Source organism: Cervus canadensis, chromosome X (genome assembly GCF_019320065.1).
Source record: "Cervus canadensis isolate Bull #8, Minnesota chromosome X, ASM1932006v1, whole genome shotgun sequence".
NCBI lineage: Eukaryota > Metazoa > Chordata > Mammalia > Artiodactyla > Cervidae > Cervus > Cervus canadensis.
This window is the reverse complement of record NC_057419.1, coordinates 135,751,739-135,768,054: the sequence shown is the minus strand read 5'-3', so window position 1 is coordinate 135,768,054 and position 16,316 is coordinate 135,751,739. Positions and strand designations below refer to the sequence as shown.

The following is a 16,316-nucleotide window of genomic DNA, read 5'->3' as shown; positions in this document are numbered from 1 at the left end:
TACAATCCCATATGGACTCTATATATAAAGTCTCAAAATATGATAGATCATTTGAACTGGACCATCTCCTTTTCTGATTTTTAGAGAATTGGAGTGTCACTGTACTTAAACATATATTTATTGGAGGGTTTCTTTCTTGTTAATTATTTCAAAATAAAAAGGAATAAGAGATGCTACGACTATACATAGAGAGAGATGACCACTCCTAAGAGTTATTCTGAGATTAGCACCAAGAGGGGAAATCAGAAGATGCTGCAGGTAGACGAAGGGAATCTGGCTGCTACCCTCCCTCTCTTCCAGCTTTATGACTGAGAGCCTACGACTTAGGGAAGGGTTTATATGAACATGTCCAAGGTACCTATGCCCAAAGGATGGGCTGACCTACCTTGCAATCCCACAGAAGGTCTTCACTGTTAAGCTAGGGTAGTGATTTGCCTTCCTTACAGAAGATTTGGCAAGTCATCCCGAAAGGATGACTTCTAATTTAGATGAAGGGTGCCTAAGGGCTGGGCTATGATTTCTTTGTATTCATGTCCTGGCCTTGGTTACCAATTACACAATGCACTTAAATGGTTCCAGGTTGGTGATGATGGCATTCAAATTTCCAAGGACAGGGATGAAAAATGGTGTTAGAGATAGGCCCTTTTATGGAATTGCTGGGACAGCAGCCACGGAGGGAGGGCAGTCTGGCCTGATGCTGTGAAGTCTTGAATTATTTGAGCTATTCACACTTACTGCTTCTCTGTTGGCAGGCTGCCTGAAGATATCACCATCAGAATGTTCCCACGACAATTCTCCATCCCCTGTTTATTAAAAAGAAATAAAGAATCATATATACATAGAAGGGAAAAATATTATCCTTGTGACCCAGTAACCCTTTGGGTTCTATGATCCCAAAGTTCTTTAGACATTGTAGCCATCATGGCTGTTTTTCAAACAGCAACGCTGAAAGACTTCTGCCCGGGTGTGCCTCACTTTTCAAGACAACTTCAAAGAAAGTTGCCACTTTCTAAAATAGATCATCCAGCAATATTACACAGAATTTGGAAAATGAAAGGGAAAATCATCACTTTCCACTGTAATATAGCCATCATTGTCACTTCTGCTTATTTTATTCCGAAGACAGTTAAGTATTTTACAGGTCATATTCAACTTATGTTTAAACTACTCTTAAAGAATGAGAGTTTTGTGAATTTGGTCTGTCATGATTTGTTAAATTCACCATTATGTCTCTGAGACGGTATAACTTGATCTGAAAGTTAACGTAAAACTTGTTGTGGTTGGAGTGTTTACACAATCCATATCTTCTATTTTTGCCTGAGACACCTTTCCCTGGGTCTCCACGACCCAAGTTTTGAACAGTGAACCCCTATCATTTTAGTTCATTCTAGACTAATTGCTTTTAGGATAAAGATTCTACTTTCAGCCTTGAGAAAGGCAAATGCACAACAGATATGGATATTCCTCAGCTGATTAAATATAAAAAATAAGAGAATAATCTCCAAAAATATTGCCTTGTGTTATTTATGTCCAAGTAAGCAGATGGGAAGAGCTTAGTCTTAGAGATATTTGCATCACTCTAAATGAGTACTATTTGTGTGTGTGTGTGTGTGTGAGAGAGAGAGAGAGACAGAGAGACAGAGAGAGTGTGTGTGTACCTGGCTGAAAATAAACCCAAAATCTATTCAATCATATATCTCATGGGATAACAAGGAATACAAAAGTATACAAACATTAAAAATTTTCTATTCTAATTAATCTCCCAAGCTTTCAAAACCTAACTCTAATGAGTAACATGTTACTGGTTCAAGTATTTTTACTGGTTTAGGGCTGGAAAAAGACCTCAAAATTCATTTGATACCAATATTATCATTAAACAGCAACATAAAACAAAGCATGGCTTTAACCCTCCATGATTCAAAGATCATCTCTTGGAAAAAAATTATGAATGTTGAAGACTTAACTGTGATTTCTAGGTTTATCTTCCTAAAACACCACTTTGACTATATAATGGTATCATTTTCTGATCAAAAAAATATCCTCAGTAGGTTCCCATGTAAGACTCTCTATAATCACCCCCACCTCATCTTTACTGAGCACCTACCTCCTATCCAACTATCTTATCTACTCTACAATGAAATCCCTTTGACCTCCTTACTCTTCAGTGAACCTGTGGCTCCCATTCTTGCCTCCATGGTTCTGCTCATATTCTTCTTCTGAAATTACCTTCCCATCTCCCACACCTCAGAACTCCTGTATGACTATGAAAAACATTCAGTTTTTCCTCTTCTGCAAAGCCTTCTTCAAGTACTCTTACATATTTCTTATTGCCTAAAGGACTTAGGTCCTTATAGTCAAAACTGTGGTTTTTCTAGTAGTTATGTAGAGATGTGAGAGTTGGACAATAAAGAAGACTGAGTGCCAAAGAATTGGTATTTTTGAATTGCGATGCTGGAGAAGCCTCTTGAGAGTCCCTTGGACTGCAAGGAGATCCAAATCAGTCAATCCTAAAGTTAGTCAACCCTGCATATTCACTGGAAAGACTGATGCTACAGCTGAAGCTCCACTACTTTGGCCACCTGATGTGAAGTGCCGACTAATTGGAAAAGACCTTGATCCTGGGAAAGATTGATGGCAAAAGGAGTAGAGGGTGGCACAGGTTAGATAGCATTACCAACTCAATGGACATGAACTTGAGCAAACTCCAGGAGATAGTGGAGGACAGGGAAGTCTGGCATGCTGTAGTCCATGGGGTTGCAAAGAGTCGGACATGACTTAGCGACTGCACAATAAGGGACTTAGCCTTAGAGATGTATGGGACTTCATCTATTTTGAAATTTTGTCCAACAGTTCCATTTAACAGGTGGATAAACCAAGGCTCAGAGAGGGCAAGGAGCCATTCACTCACATAATCAGTCGACAAGAGCTAACACCCCGAATCCCAGATTTCCCTACTCCCAAATAAGTGTATTCATTCTATAAGGACCTGTCCTGTTTATTATTTGTGTTATTCATGGATGTATCACCATGATCTTATAACAGTACCTGATACATAATAGTCACTCAATAAATACTCATCAAATGATGGAATTAGGAGATCTTCTCTGACCACCTATCTAAAATTTCAAATACCCTCTGATACTTCTTACCCCCACCTTTGATTTTTCATTCTAAGACTCAAGAGTATCTTGTGGTATATGTATTTTATTTCTTGTCTGCTTTCTCCCACTAAAATTCTCCTATGAGAACAAGGGTTTTTGTCAATCATGTTCCCTGATGTAACCAACTCCAGCACCTAGACCAGGGCTGGGCATGTAGTTAGTACTTACTCAATTTCTTGAATGAATGAATACTAAAACACTTTACAATATTTTCTGCTGTTAAATGTTTCCTGAGCCTGCCTCGTTTCCCTAAAGAGACCATGTCTTAGACCTCCCTCTGTGTTGCCTACATCACTGGTTCTCAAAGTGTGGTCTCCAGATCAGCAACATCAGCATAAATTGGGAACTTGTTAGAAATGCAATATTTTGGATCCCACCCCATGCCTAGTAAGTCAGAAGCTCTGGGGTGGGGGTCATTGATCTGGTACACATCAGATGCTCAGTTTATGCACTGAATTGAACTTCAGTAAAACATACAGAATTAAGTGCTTATCCAATAGCATACTTACCTCTTCCTGGTTATTCCATGTCTGAGTAAAAATGGCAGACAAAGACCACATGCAGACTCTTTGGAAACCATAATTAACCTTGTAAAAGTGAAGATGCTTTCACCTTTGTTTATATCAAAAAATAATGCCCAAGTCACAATGGCCATCATTAAAAAGTCTACAAATATTAAATGCTGGAGAGGATGTGGAGAAAAGGGAACCCTCTTATCCAGTTGATGGGAATGTAAATTGGTGCAGCCACTATAAAAACCAGTATGGAGGTTCCTCAAAAAACTAAAAATATAGTCACCATATGATCCAGCAATCTCACTCCTGGGCATTTACCTAGATAAAGCTATAATTTGAGAAGATACATGAAACACTATGTTCATAGCAGCACTATTTACAACAGTCAAGACATGGAAACAACCTAAATGTCCATCGACAGATGAATGGATAAAGAAGATGAGGTACGTATATGCAATGGAATACTACTCAGTCATAAAATAAGAATGAACTCATGCCATTTGTGGTAACATGGATGGACCTAGAGATTATCACACTAAGCAAAATAAGTCAGAAAGAGGAAGACAGTTACCATACGGTATCACTGTCATGTGGAATCTAAAATGCAACACAAATGAACATATTTATGAAACAGAAATAGATTCACAGACAGGGAACAGACTTGTGGTTGCCAAAGCGGAGGGGGCTAGGGGACAGAGAGATTGGGATTTTGAGATTAGCAGATACAAACAGTATATATAGGATGGATAAACAACAAAGTTCTACTGTATAACATGGGGTACTATATCCAATACCCTAAGACAAACCATGAAAAGAATGTGAAAAGGAATATGTGCTGTGCTGTGCTTAGTTGCTCAGTCATGTCCGACTCTTTGTGACTCTATGGACTGTAGCCTGCCAGACTCCTCTGCCCATGGGATTCTCCAGGCAAGAATACTGGAGTGGGTTCCTCTTCCAGTGGATCTTCCAAACCCAGGGATTGAATCCAGGTCTCCTGCACCGCAGGTGGATTCTTTACCATCTGAGCCACGACTATAACTGAATCACTTTGCTGTATAGCAGAAATTAACACAACATTGTAAATCAACTGTACTTCAATAACATTTTTAAAAAAGAAACAAGTAACTCCCCAAAGTCAGTTAACATATTTCAAATGCTTCTTGGGTAGAGAACTTGATACTAAGTCAGAAGGAGAAGGGAAATCAGGGCTGGACCCTTCCCTCAAGACATTTACAACCTGTTTGGAGGTGACAGGTAACCAATATGGAAATCAGATGAGCCTAAACACACAGAGTAACAGCTGGAAAGGCAAATGGAATATATATGCTTAGGAGATATCAACTGTGTGGAGTGAACAGTCAGATGTAACCATGGAAACCATCCCCAAAGAATTGTTAAGTCATGTTTTTAGAAGTAGATATTGTAGGGTATAAGGGCTTCCCTGATGGCTTAGAAGTAAAGAATCCGCCTGCAATGCATTGATCCCTGGGTCAGGAAGATCCCCTGGAGAAGGAAAGGGCAACTCACTCCAGTATTCTTAGCTGGGAAACCCCATGGACAGAGGAGTCTGGCAGGCTACAGTCCATGGGATCACAAAAGAGTCAGACCTGACTGAGCAACTAAACACAACAACTGCAGGTTATAAACAGTCACATGGGCAGAAGGGACCTGGCATTTGCAAAGGACTGGAGTTTTGGAAATAGAAAGTCACATAGTGGACACAGCAAGCAAGGTGTGGCTTGAGTGGAAGCTTCAGAAATGAAACAAGAGAAATGGGGCTGGTGGAGAGAAAGAAAAGGAGGGAGAAAGGGGGATGGGTTGTTGAGATAACAGGGTTGTAAATAATTCTCGTGAAACTTCGAAAAGAGACTAAAGAATTCACATTTGATCGTGTTATCAATTTTTAGGTAGAGGTGCCTATGGTAAAAGTAATATTTGTGGAAGCTTATCCCGGCAAGGGGGTGTTGACTGGTTGGGAAGCAATTAGAATCTGGGAGGCCAACCAGGAGACTGTTGTAGTAATATGTAATAGGCCATGAGAATTGAGAAAACAGCAAAGAAGGGGTGAATCATACTACTGCAGATAACATGTAAATGATAAGACCCTGAGGGAAGATTTGATAATGGAAGAGGAAGGCAAAGGAGAAAGTATAAAATGACTCTAGGGTTGCAAGTCAGGAGAGCTGGGGTATGACACTGCTCTTGACAGTGACTGAGTGGGGATGCACTTGGATTTACTTGTTACATTTTAGCTGGCAGTGGTGGGTCAAAGTTATGTCCTGAGCCAAATGAAAATATGGGACCAGAGAGAAGATTTGAAACCAGGAAAGATTTGCCAGCAAAATGGCAAAACAAAATGTAAATGCTATAGTAGGTGGTTTCAAGCCAAACTGAAGCAGCCAAGAGAACAAATTACAAAAGGAAAATGAGAGAGTAGCTCCCCTCATCATACGCCCTTTTTAAATGTAGATTTAATGATTGGTATTGACATGAAATGCTTATTCAGTATGACCTTCTAAGAAGTTCAAGTTATTACATTTAGACCCTAGAGTCTTAAAAAGGCTTTTAAAAAGTGTCTTTAAATACTTAATAGCCCAGACAGAATCTTAAAGCAATATAGAAGCATACAGTCCCTGTTAAATAAGCAGAGAGGCAAGATGGCAAAGTAATGAGACAAGTCAATTATCACGCAGACTATTTACGCTGTAATACAAGTTCAGATAAATGTGGCATAACCACCTAAGCATTTGCAGACAGTTATGTGTACCTAAAATTGAATGATTTCACTTCATTTAAAACTACTGGAGCCATTACTTGTGTGTGTGTGTGTGTGTGTGTGTGTGTGTGTGTGTGCATGTCTGTATTCTCAAGTAGGAACTACAAACTACTGGTATTTTTGTTGCCTGTGAGCTTTCAAAATCTTCAAAATGGCATTCTCTAAGCTAGAATGCTCTACTGTTGTTGCTATTTAGCTGCTCAGTCATGTCCGACTCTTTTGCAACCCCATGGACTGAAGCCCACCAGGCTCCTCTGTCCATGGGATTCTCCAGGTCAAGAATACTGGAGTGGGTTGCCATCCCTTTCTCCAAGCGATCTTCCTAACTCAGGAATCAACCCTCGTCTCCTACTTGGCAGGCGGATTCTTTACCACTGAGCTACTTGGGAAGCCCAGAATGTTCTATAAGTAGCCCCTAAAGGTTTCAACATTTTAATTATTCTACATATGAAACATAGCTAAATAGTTAAATTTGAATTATCTTCTTAGATGTTCACATCAGTGGTGTTTTAGACTGGGGTGGGGTCTATCTAGAGAGCTGAAAATAGGTTTGTCCATTTACAATCTTAAATGTTTCACCTTAGATGTATCTAAGAGACAAGGACGTAACAGAAAAAAGTAGGCACCAAAGCCCCCAAAAACCTATTTCTTTGCCTTTTTCCTTAATTCACCGGACAGATTATCTTGAGTGAGAGGAACCTTCTTTTTTCAGCCAAGGCTTTAAAAAAAAAACCAAAAAAAAAAAAAAAACCCAGTGATTCTAATGGAGACAGATGGATCCTAGTTAATTCCGAGAAGCACCAAGATGTAATTTTAACCAATTTTTAAAACCAAAATGAAAAACAACTCTAGTGTACTGTATGTCAAACAATATTCATTTAACCTTAAAAGCCACATGTGTTGTTTATTCAAACCTCAATTATACTCTGAGTGGTACCCTATGGAGATGGAATGGCTTGGCTTTCTGGTAATGAGAGAAATGGAGAACAAGCATTTGAAAAATGGTCAAGAGCTAGGCTAAAATTCAGACTGTTTATAACTCCCATTGCTCCTATTAATCTCTGATTGGCCAGAGCAGGTCACAGAAGTAAACCTTGTCTTCTCAAAAGGACTAAGTGTACAATGAGATTATGAGATACCCGTGAAGATAAACCTCAGACAGCAAAACTACGCCAGCATGTGGCCACTTCTGAACCACAGTCATCATAAATAGGGTGCCCATAGATTCTCATTTATCTGGGACAGCTCAGTTTTATATCTGTTTTGCTGGCAGGCATAATTGTCAAGATTGCTTCTTTCACTTTCAAAAGTTGTCTTGGTTTGGATGATAAATTCCATGGTTACTCTAATCATAAGGCAAATAGAAATTGTAAATGAATTTCCAAGACAAGGGGAAGTGATCTCCATGACAAGGAAAACTGATCTCTGTATTTTCTGAGGAACACGTTGAAATCAGCAGAATCAAGGCAAATAAGTAAGGGTTTTTGAGGAAAAGTGGGAGTGAGTAGAGGAAAAAAACTGATCATGAACTCTCCAGGTAACTATGTACCAGGTTCCCTAGTGGGCCACTTTATAGCCAGTGCTTAACACCCAAGCTGGAGATGAAAAAGAGAAAGGAAGCAGGTGACTTGGGGGCGTGGGGAGCTACTGCCAAATATCTAATTCTACAAATTTGTTGGCGAGGGAGCAAGTGTGCCCTAGTATCTCATAAGGTGGACAATCATTTATTAAAAAATTCTTAGTTTGTAATTAACAAACAATGGTGTGACAGTTTCAGGTGAACAGTGAAGGGGCTCAGCCATACATATACATATATCCATTCTCCCCCAAACCCCATTCCCATCCAGGCTGAGACATAACATTGAGCAGAGTTCCCTGTGCTATAGAGTAGGTCCTTGTTGGTTATCCATTTTAAGTATAGCAGTGTGCACATGCCCATCCTAAACTCCCTAACCATCCCTTCCCCCTACCCTCCCCCACTGGGAAGCATAAGCTCATTTTCTAAGTATATGAGTCTGTTTCTGTTTTGTAAATGAGTTCATTTGTATAATTTCTTTTTAGATTCCACATATGAGGGATGTCATATATCTGTCTTTCTTTGACTTACTTCACTCAGTATGACAATCTCTTTAAGTCCATCGATGTTGCATCAAATGGCATTATTTCATTCTTTGTAATGGCTGAGTAATATTCCACTGTATATGTACCACATCTTCTTTATCCATTACTCTTGGACAGTCTTTTTTTTTTTTTTTAAGAAAATACCTTGCTGTCAAATAAAGCACTTAATTGTTTGAGCTGTCAATTTTAAGCTCTCAGCACTTTAAACAAAATACCTGCTAGAGAAATACTAAGACACAGACAAGGAGGGAACTCCTGCCACCAGTGGCAAGCCAAATCAGAAGGGGAGTACAAAAGTATTATCCAGAAAAATCAGAAATGTCTGTTTTTTTAAAAAAATGTATTGTGAGAATGTGCAAATGTTTGCAGGAAGGCATCATAAAAGAGGGAATAATGAAACTTAGTTAGACATGGCCCATGACCTACATTCTGCTCTTTCAATGGAGATGTGGTTAAACAGATCAATGTTTATGGTTAGAAATGGGGTCTTTACATCCCAGGGTAGTCTCAATGACTCTTCTGGAAGTGTTTGTATATCTGGCCCTCTGGAGCAGAGAAATCACAAAGTCTGCTCCTCCCAGTAGCCTCAGACTTAAGAGTCCCTGAAGTTGCTTCACACCCTCAACCTGAGAGGCAGCATAGTAATAATGGCAAAGAAAACTGCCTGGAGTCAGACCGCCTGGGTCCAAATCCTGACTCTGCCCCTTCTCACCTGTGTGACTTTGAGCACATGAATGAACCTATCTGTGCTTCAGTTTCCTTCTTTATAAAATGGAGACAATAATATCTACCCATATGGTTGTGAGGATGAAATGAATTAGTATATGCAAAGAGCTTAGGACAGTGCCTGGCACACTGTGTTATATGTGTTAGCTATTATTCACCCTCCCTCTTTTTCCTATCCTTTCCCTCCATTTCTTCTTTCTTCTTCTTAAGAGTAGCCCACAGGTGGGGAAAACCCAACTTAAGGAACCTTCACAATGGCTCAGAGGGTAAAGAATCCACCTGCGATGCAGGAGACACAGGAGATGTGGGTTTGATCCTTGGGCCAGGAAGATTCCCTGGAGGAAAGCATGGCTACCCACTCCAGTATTATTGCCTGGAGAATCCCATGGACAGAGGAGCCTGGCAGGCTACAGTCTATGGGGTCGCAAAGAGTCAGACACAACTGAGTGACTAAGCACACACACACAAGTGTGCAATGCGTTTAACAAAAGAAAGAACCTGTATTTTTAAAAAAATGAAGCCTAACAGAGAAAATTTATGTCCACACATAGAAAGGAAATAATTTCATTTCTAAAGCCAAGGTCCTGGAGATACCAAAACATAAAAATGGCTGCAGACAGATTCCTTCAGCTCATTCCTTCTAAACTAATGATTAGATTCTCTCATCATTATGCTAGTACCCTCTCCCATTTCATCTTTATTTAGAAAAGGAATCTGCATTTTAATTAAACCTCTTTTTCTCTCTTTGCTTAAAGTAATGCATGAGAGGACAGATAACTGCTCCTATGGGAGGCAGTGCAAATTACATAGTCATAAAGTTGAGTGGTAAAAATTCAAGTACCCAAATAGAGTCCTGTGCTACCATCTTCAAAAATGGAAAATAACAAGCAGGATGGAAGAAGGAAACTTAGTGATCTGCCACTGTTTACTGCCTGGTCAACCTGGAAATGAAAAGCAATCAGTTCAGGGTCCTTCTTCTTTCCATGAATACCACTTTGGCTTCCTGGCCCCATCCAAAGAGGACTGGACTATCTGGTGGGAGCAGAAGACGTGGGTCTGATTTTAATAGCCAAAGACAAGGAAAAAGTCGATGGAGTCATTCCAGCTTAAACCAACTGGATAATTATATCAAATGTTCACTTTGCCTGGGCCATGGAGACCCGGACTTTATAAATTCTTACAGTTACAGTGTAGGTAGTGTTCGAATATGATTCCTCTGCCTAACATCACTCTTCTTTCTGATGTTTCTTTTTCCTCTGTTTATACTGTCAGTTAACAAATCAGATTAACTTTCACAAACGTTGGCGTCTAAGTGTTCACAAAGTCTATTCTAATGAGAGTAATGGGCATACCCAGTGATGTGTTTCTGAGCAGTCATGGTATATCCCTTGAAGCAGTCAGAAGGACAAGGCTGAAAGAAGAGTGGCTTTAACCACCCATGAAGAAATAATTGCTCTGAAATGCTTCACTGGGAATTTCTTATTTTTATTGTAGAACCAGACTCATATACACATGAAAAACCCTCCAGCCCAGCAACAGGATGGGGCATTATTGACCTTGACAGGATACCCCAGATGGCCAATTAGGAATCATCACTATTAATTTGTTAAACTCAGTATGAAAGTCAGTGCTGTCCCATCCCACTGTCTGAGGACTTTCTGTCTAAAAGAAACATTCTAGACATAAAAGACATGCCAAGAAGGAACATGATGACCTCAGAGGACTAGGAGTCCTGGGACTGTCAGCAAGGATGTGAAGATGAATTCTGACCACAGGGAATGGAGACAGAACAGAAACCACCTAAAAGTTTTCCATGGAAGAAGAGAGCATCCAGTTGGTGTTGAGAAGAAGAGGAGCAGTAGACAAGGATAGAAAATCTCTAAGATAGTCCCATGTTCATGAACATGAATGATTCACTTTTGAAAAGGAATTGCTAGTGGTGGTCAAACTCTTCTACCGCTATGAAAAGATCGAGTGTTTCAATACATTTTGAAGTTTAGGCAAGAACATACAATCTCAAAAATTATTGAGTTATTTTTTATTTTTTTAAAGCAGTGTTTTGCATTAGCAATGTTCCCTTCCTACCATTATGACCAGGAGATGGGAGTGTTTCTGCAGAAAATGTGGGCAAAAACAAAATGGGAGCCTGACTGATATGTAAGGATCTATATTTAGAGTTGTTATTTCCTCTTGTTTCCTTTGATTTTGAAAACTTTGAAAGTTTTGGTAGATTTTTATGATGTTAAAAAAATGAAATAGTTCACATACCACTTCCCTCAAGATCTCTGGGTTCAGCAAAGATGGCGTCTGAGGTGTAATTTTGCTGCTTTTTGGAAATAGAAATCAAGAGTCTTAGGTAAAATGGCAGATGTCTTGAACACTGACAAATTGCTTTTAAACAATTGCTTCCAGTTTCAGTTACCATGAAGGAGTTAGCAAAAATATCTCAATTTCATAAAAAGAGATTCAATTTTCACCTGGGCTAACTGGAGATTTATTGGATAAATGAGCTTGGGTTGAGTAAGTTGTAAGGTCAGTCATTTCTCCTGCCTCCCTAGGCAGGACTACACTTTGAGTGCTTGCCAAAAGCTTTACATAACTGTGGCTCTCTTTCCTCTTAGCAAATCCATCACAAGTTATATGCTTAGTACTATGCTAGGGGCAAAAGACGAAGAAGATGGTCCTTTCCTCATAGAACTTCTCAGTTGAGGAGCCAAGACCCATGAAACAGTGAATGTAATAATGTGAAAATATCAAAGTGTTAGTCACTCAGTCGTGTCCAACTCTTTGGCAACTCCATAGACTATAGCCCACCAGGCTCCTCTGTCCACGGAATTCTCCAGCCAAGAATACTGGAGTGGGTTTCCATTTTATTCTCCAGGGAAACTTCCTGACCCAGGGATCAAACCTGGGTCTCCTGCTGCTGCTCCTACAACCTGACCAAGCCCTGGAAGTGGTCAAAGAAGGAGACCAATGAGGACTAGAATGATCAGGTAAGGCTATTTAAATGAGATGCATGAAGCACTATTTACTGAAGCCAGAACACAGAAGCAACCTAGATGTCTATCAACAGACAAATGAATAAAGATGTGGTACAGATTATACAATGGAATATTACTCAGCCATAAAAAGAAATGAATTTCAGTTAGTTCTAGTGAGATGGATGAACCTAGACCCTATTATACAGAGTGAAATAAGTTAGAAAGAGAAAAATAAATATCATATATTAATGCATATATATGGAATCTAGAAAAACAGTATTGATGCAGGGAAGGAATGGAGACACAGATGTACAGAACAGACTTGTGGACACAAGTCCCCCACACAAGAGGGGGAGGGAGAGAGTGGGATGAATGGATAAAGTAGAATCAACATATATACACTATCATATCATGTATAAAATGCAGAGCTGGTGAGAAGTTGTTGTATAACACAGGGAGCCCATCCTGGTGCTCTGTGATGACCTAGAGGGGTGGGAGGGAGGGGAGGGAAGCTCAAGAGAGAGGGGATATATGTATAATTATGGCCCGTTCACGTCGTTGTATGGCAGAAACTAACACAACATTGTAAAAATTAAAATAATAATAATAAAAGAGCTATAACTTCAGCTGGGGTCTTGAAAGATGGGCAGGATCCTAATTGATAAAAGAGGGGTGGGAAACTCTTCCAAGCTTGTGGGGAGTAAGAGTTAAGAGAGGCACATAACAGGAGGTAGGATCAAGATGACAGCAGAGGAAGATCCTGAACTTATCTCTCATGAGCATACCAAAACTTCAACTACTTACAGAGCAACCACCTCTGAGAGTGACCTGAAGACTAGCAGAAGATATTTTCCACAACTGAAGATATAAACAAGGAGCCATGATGAGACAGTTAAGGAGGTGGAGATTGACATCTAGTCAGGACCCACACTCCTGGCAAGGTGGGAGGGATATAAACATGACTGTCCTCCTTGAGGAGCGAGGGGTCCAAGTTCCACATTGGACCCCTCAGCCCAGGAGTTGTGCACCAGGAAGAAGAGCAAAACAGCTGATTTTGAAAACCAGTGGGGTTTACATTCAGGACAGCTGGGGGGCTGACAGTGTGTTCAAAAACTCATTCACTCTGAGTAGTAGCAGAGAGCCAGGAAGCAACTGGGACTCCACTGGGAACACAGATGCTGGTGGCAGCCATTTCTGTAAGCTCATTCTACTGTGCTGACACTGGCACTGGGAGGCACCATTCTGGAATCCTCCCTCTAGCCTATTACCACTGGGGACTGCCCAATCTACCAGGGTACCCATAGCAGTCATGAGCCACCAGGTCCCACAACCAGCCATGCCTGGGGCCTGCCCTAACCACCCGTGTACCCATAGCATTAAACTCAAAATGTGTTAAATACTTAAATGTAAGACCTGATACCATAAAACTTTTAGAAGAAAACAGGCAGCATGCTGTTTGACATTAGTCTTAGCAGTATTTTTTGGATCAATCTTATTAGGCAAGAGGCTTCCTGGTGGCTCAGACAGTAAAGAATCTGCCTACAATGTGGGAGACCTGGGTTTAATCAACAAAAACCAAGGTAGACAAATGGAACCACACCAGATGAAAATGCTTTTGCATAGTGAAGGGAACCATCAACAAAAAGAAAAGGCACCTCCTGAATGGGAGAAGATCTTTGCAAATTATATATCTGCTAGGGGTTTAATATCCAAAATATATAAAGAACTCATATATCTCAATATCAAAAAATAATCTGATTAAGAAATGAGCAAGGGATCTGAATAGACATTTTTCCAAGGAAGACATACAGAAGGCCAATAGACACATGAAAAGATGCTCAGTATCACTAATCATTAGGGAAATTCAAATCAAACCACAATGAGAGATTACATTACATCTGTCAGACTGGCTATCATTAAAAAGACAAGAAACAGCAAATGTCAGCAAGGATGTGGAGAAAAGGAAATCCTTGTGCACTGTTAGTGTGAATGGAAATTGGTATAGCTGCTATGGAAAACAGGTTGGAGATTCCTCAAAAAATTAAAAATAGAGTTACCATACAATCCTGCAATTGCATGTCTGTGTATTTACCATAAGAAAATGAAAACAATTAATTAGACAAGATAACTCACCCTTAAGTTCATTGCAGCATTATTTACAATGGCAAGATATGGAAACAACTCAAATGTCCATTGACAGATGAAGAGGTAATGAAAACATGATATATATACACAATAGAATATTATTCAGCCATAAAAAGAATGAAATCTTTCCATTTTTTGTGACAACACAGATGGACCTTCAGGGTGTTGTACTAAGTGAAAAGAGCCAGACAGAGCCATACAAAGGCGGTATGATCTCTTCTATGTGAAATCTAAAACACAAGACAACAAAACAGAAGCTAACCCATACATACATAGAACAAACTAGTGGTGACCAGGATGGAGAGGGGGTGGTGGGGTATGAGTGAAATAGGCAAAGGGAATGAAGGGGTACAAACTTTCAGTTACAGAATAAGTCACAGAGATATAATGTACCACATAGGGAATACAGTCAATAATATTGTAATAATTTTGCATGGTGATAGATGGTTACTATTTTGGTGATCAATGCATAATGTATATGAATGTTGAACACTTAGAAACAAATATAATATTGCATGTAAAACAGAGAGGCATATAACAGGGCTGAAGGTGGGGAGGACATGGCATATTATAAAAAGAGAAGTGCCAGTCTAGAGGAGAAAGTTTGTGTTGGTGCTGAAGAAATGAGGATGGGTAGTGAGTTAAGGAAGAGTCCGACTGTTTGACAGAGGACCTTTAAAAACAAGCTGCAGAACTTAGATTAGATAATATGGTAAGGAATGGTAAACATGGAACAACATAATCAAGTAGTTCCTTAAGAAGTGAAGTCTGAACTTGAGTATATGCAGCAGGTACAATGCAAGAAGGACAGTATAGATACTTCTATGAAATAGGGTAAATAGGGTGGCTGGTTTCATGGTGGGATCAGAAGTCACGGATTCTAGGAGGATAGGACTGCCTCCAGTTACACCCAGAACTTTTGAGTCAATTCTCCCAAACCCTGGGGTTACAGAGAGCGAAGAGGAATATGGTGTGAGTTGAGGCCAGAGAGATGGTCTTGAGTCTTCCTTCACCTCCCTGAGTAGATCAGCCTCTGTCAATTATTGGCTTTTATAACACCTTTCCTTCATAGCATGTGGCATGATTATGATTTCATATTTACTTGTCTCAATATTTGATACATGTCTATCTTCCTCATTAAATTCTACGAGGGCTGGTTCCATGCCTGTTTTGTTCACCATATCTCCAGTACCCACACAGTGCCAGGTACTTAGTGGTTGCAAAACAAATGTTTGTTGAATGAAAGAAGGTATATATTTATACTTGGGCTACTCTAAGCCTAGAAAGGGGCTTCCCAAGTGGTGCTAGTGGTAAAGAGCCCACCTGCCAGTGCAGGAGACATGAGACGTGGGTTTGATCCCTGGGTCCGGAAGATCCCCTTGGAGGAGGGCACAGCAATCCACTCCAGTATTCTTGCCTGGAGAAGCCCATGTACAGAGGAGCCTGGTGGGCTACAGTCCATAGGGTCACACAGAGTCAGGCAGGACTGAAGCGACTTAGCATGTATGCACGCAAGTGCTACATATGTACACCATCTACCAAATGTAGATGCCTCTCAAAATGCCAATAGCTTACCCCAAATATGTCTCCCTTGCTTAATGTCCAAGAACATAGCCTTCCCCTTTGCTTCGGCAAGATAGGCAGAAGACAGGAAGCAGAAATGATAAATGGTGGAAAGAAGCTGGGACTGGGTTTGGGTTTAAGGCCTGCCTACCCAGAATGTGGCCATGGTACAGTCTCTGCCGAGTCTTTTTTCCTGCTGATAAAGTTTCCCTTAAGGTTCCAGTGGCTGGGTGCACTATGCTTCCAGTTTAGATGAGGTTTGCTGAAGTGCCAGCAATGACACACCCTGCCAACACTCTCCTGACTGTCCTAGCCTCAAAGACAAGTC

General features: G+C 40.2%; 1 protein-coding gene across 8 annotated transcripts in view; it reads right to left on the bottom strand.

Annotated features, from left to right (window-relative positions):
- The window catches only part of CHRDL1 (chordin like 1), a 127,414-nt gene that overhangs the window by 24,641 nt on the left and 86,457 nt on the right, over positions 1 to 16,316 (bottom strand). For all 8 annotated transcript variants that reach the window (XM_043459123.1, XM_043459120.1, XM_043459121.1 and 5 more), the window contains exon 7: positions 736 to 803. In XM_043459123.1, coding sequence (XP_043315058.1) covers positions 736 to 803 — 68 coding nt within the window. The remainder of the gene's footprint in view (positions 1 to 735; positions 804 to 16,316) is intronic.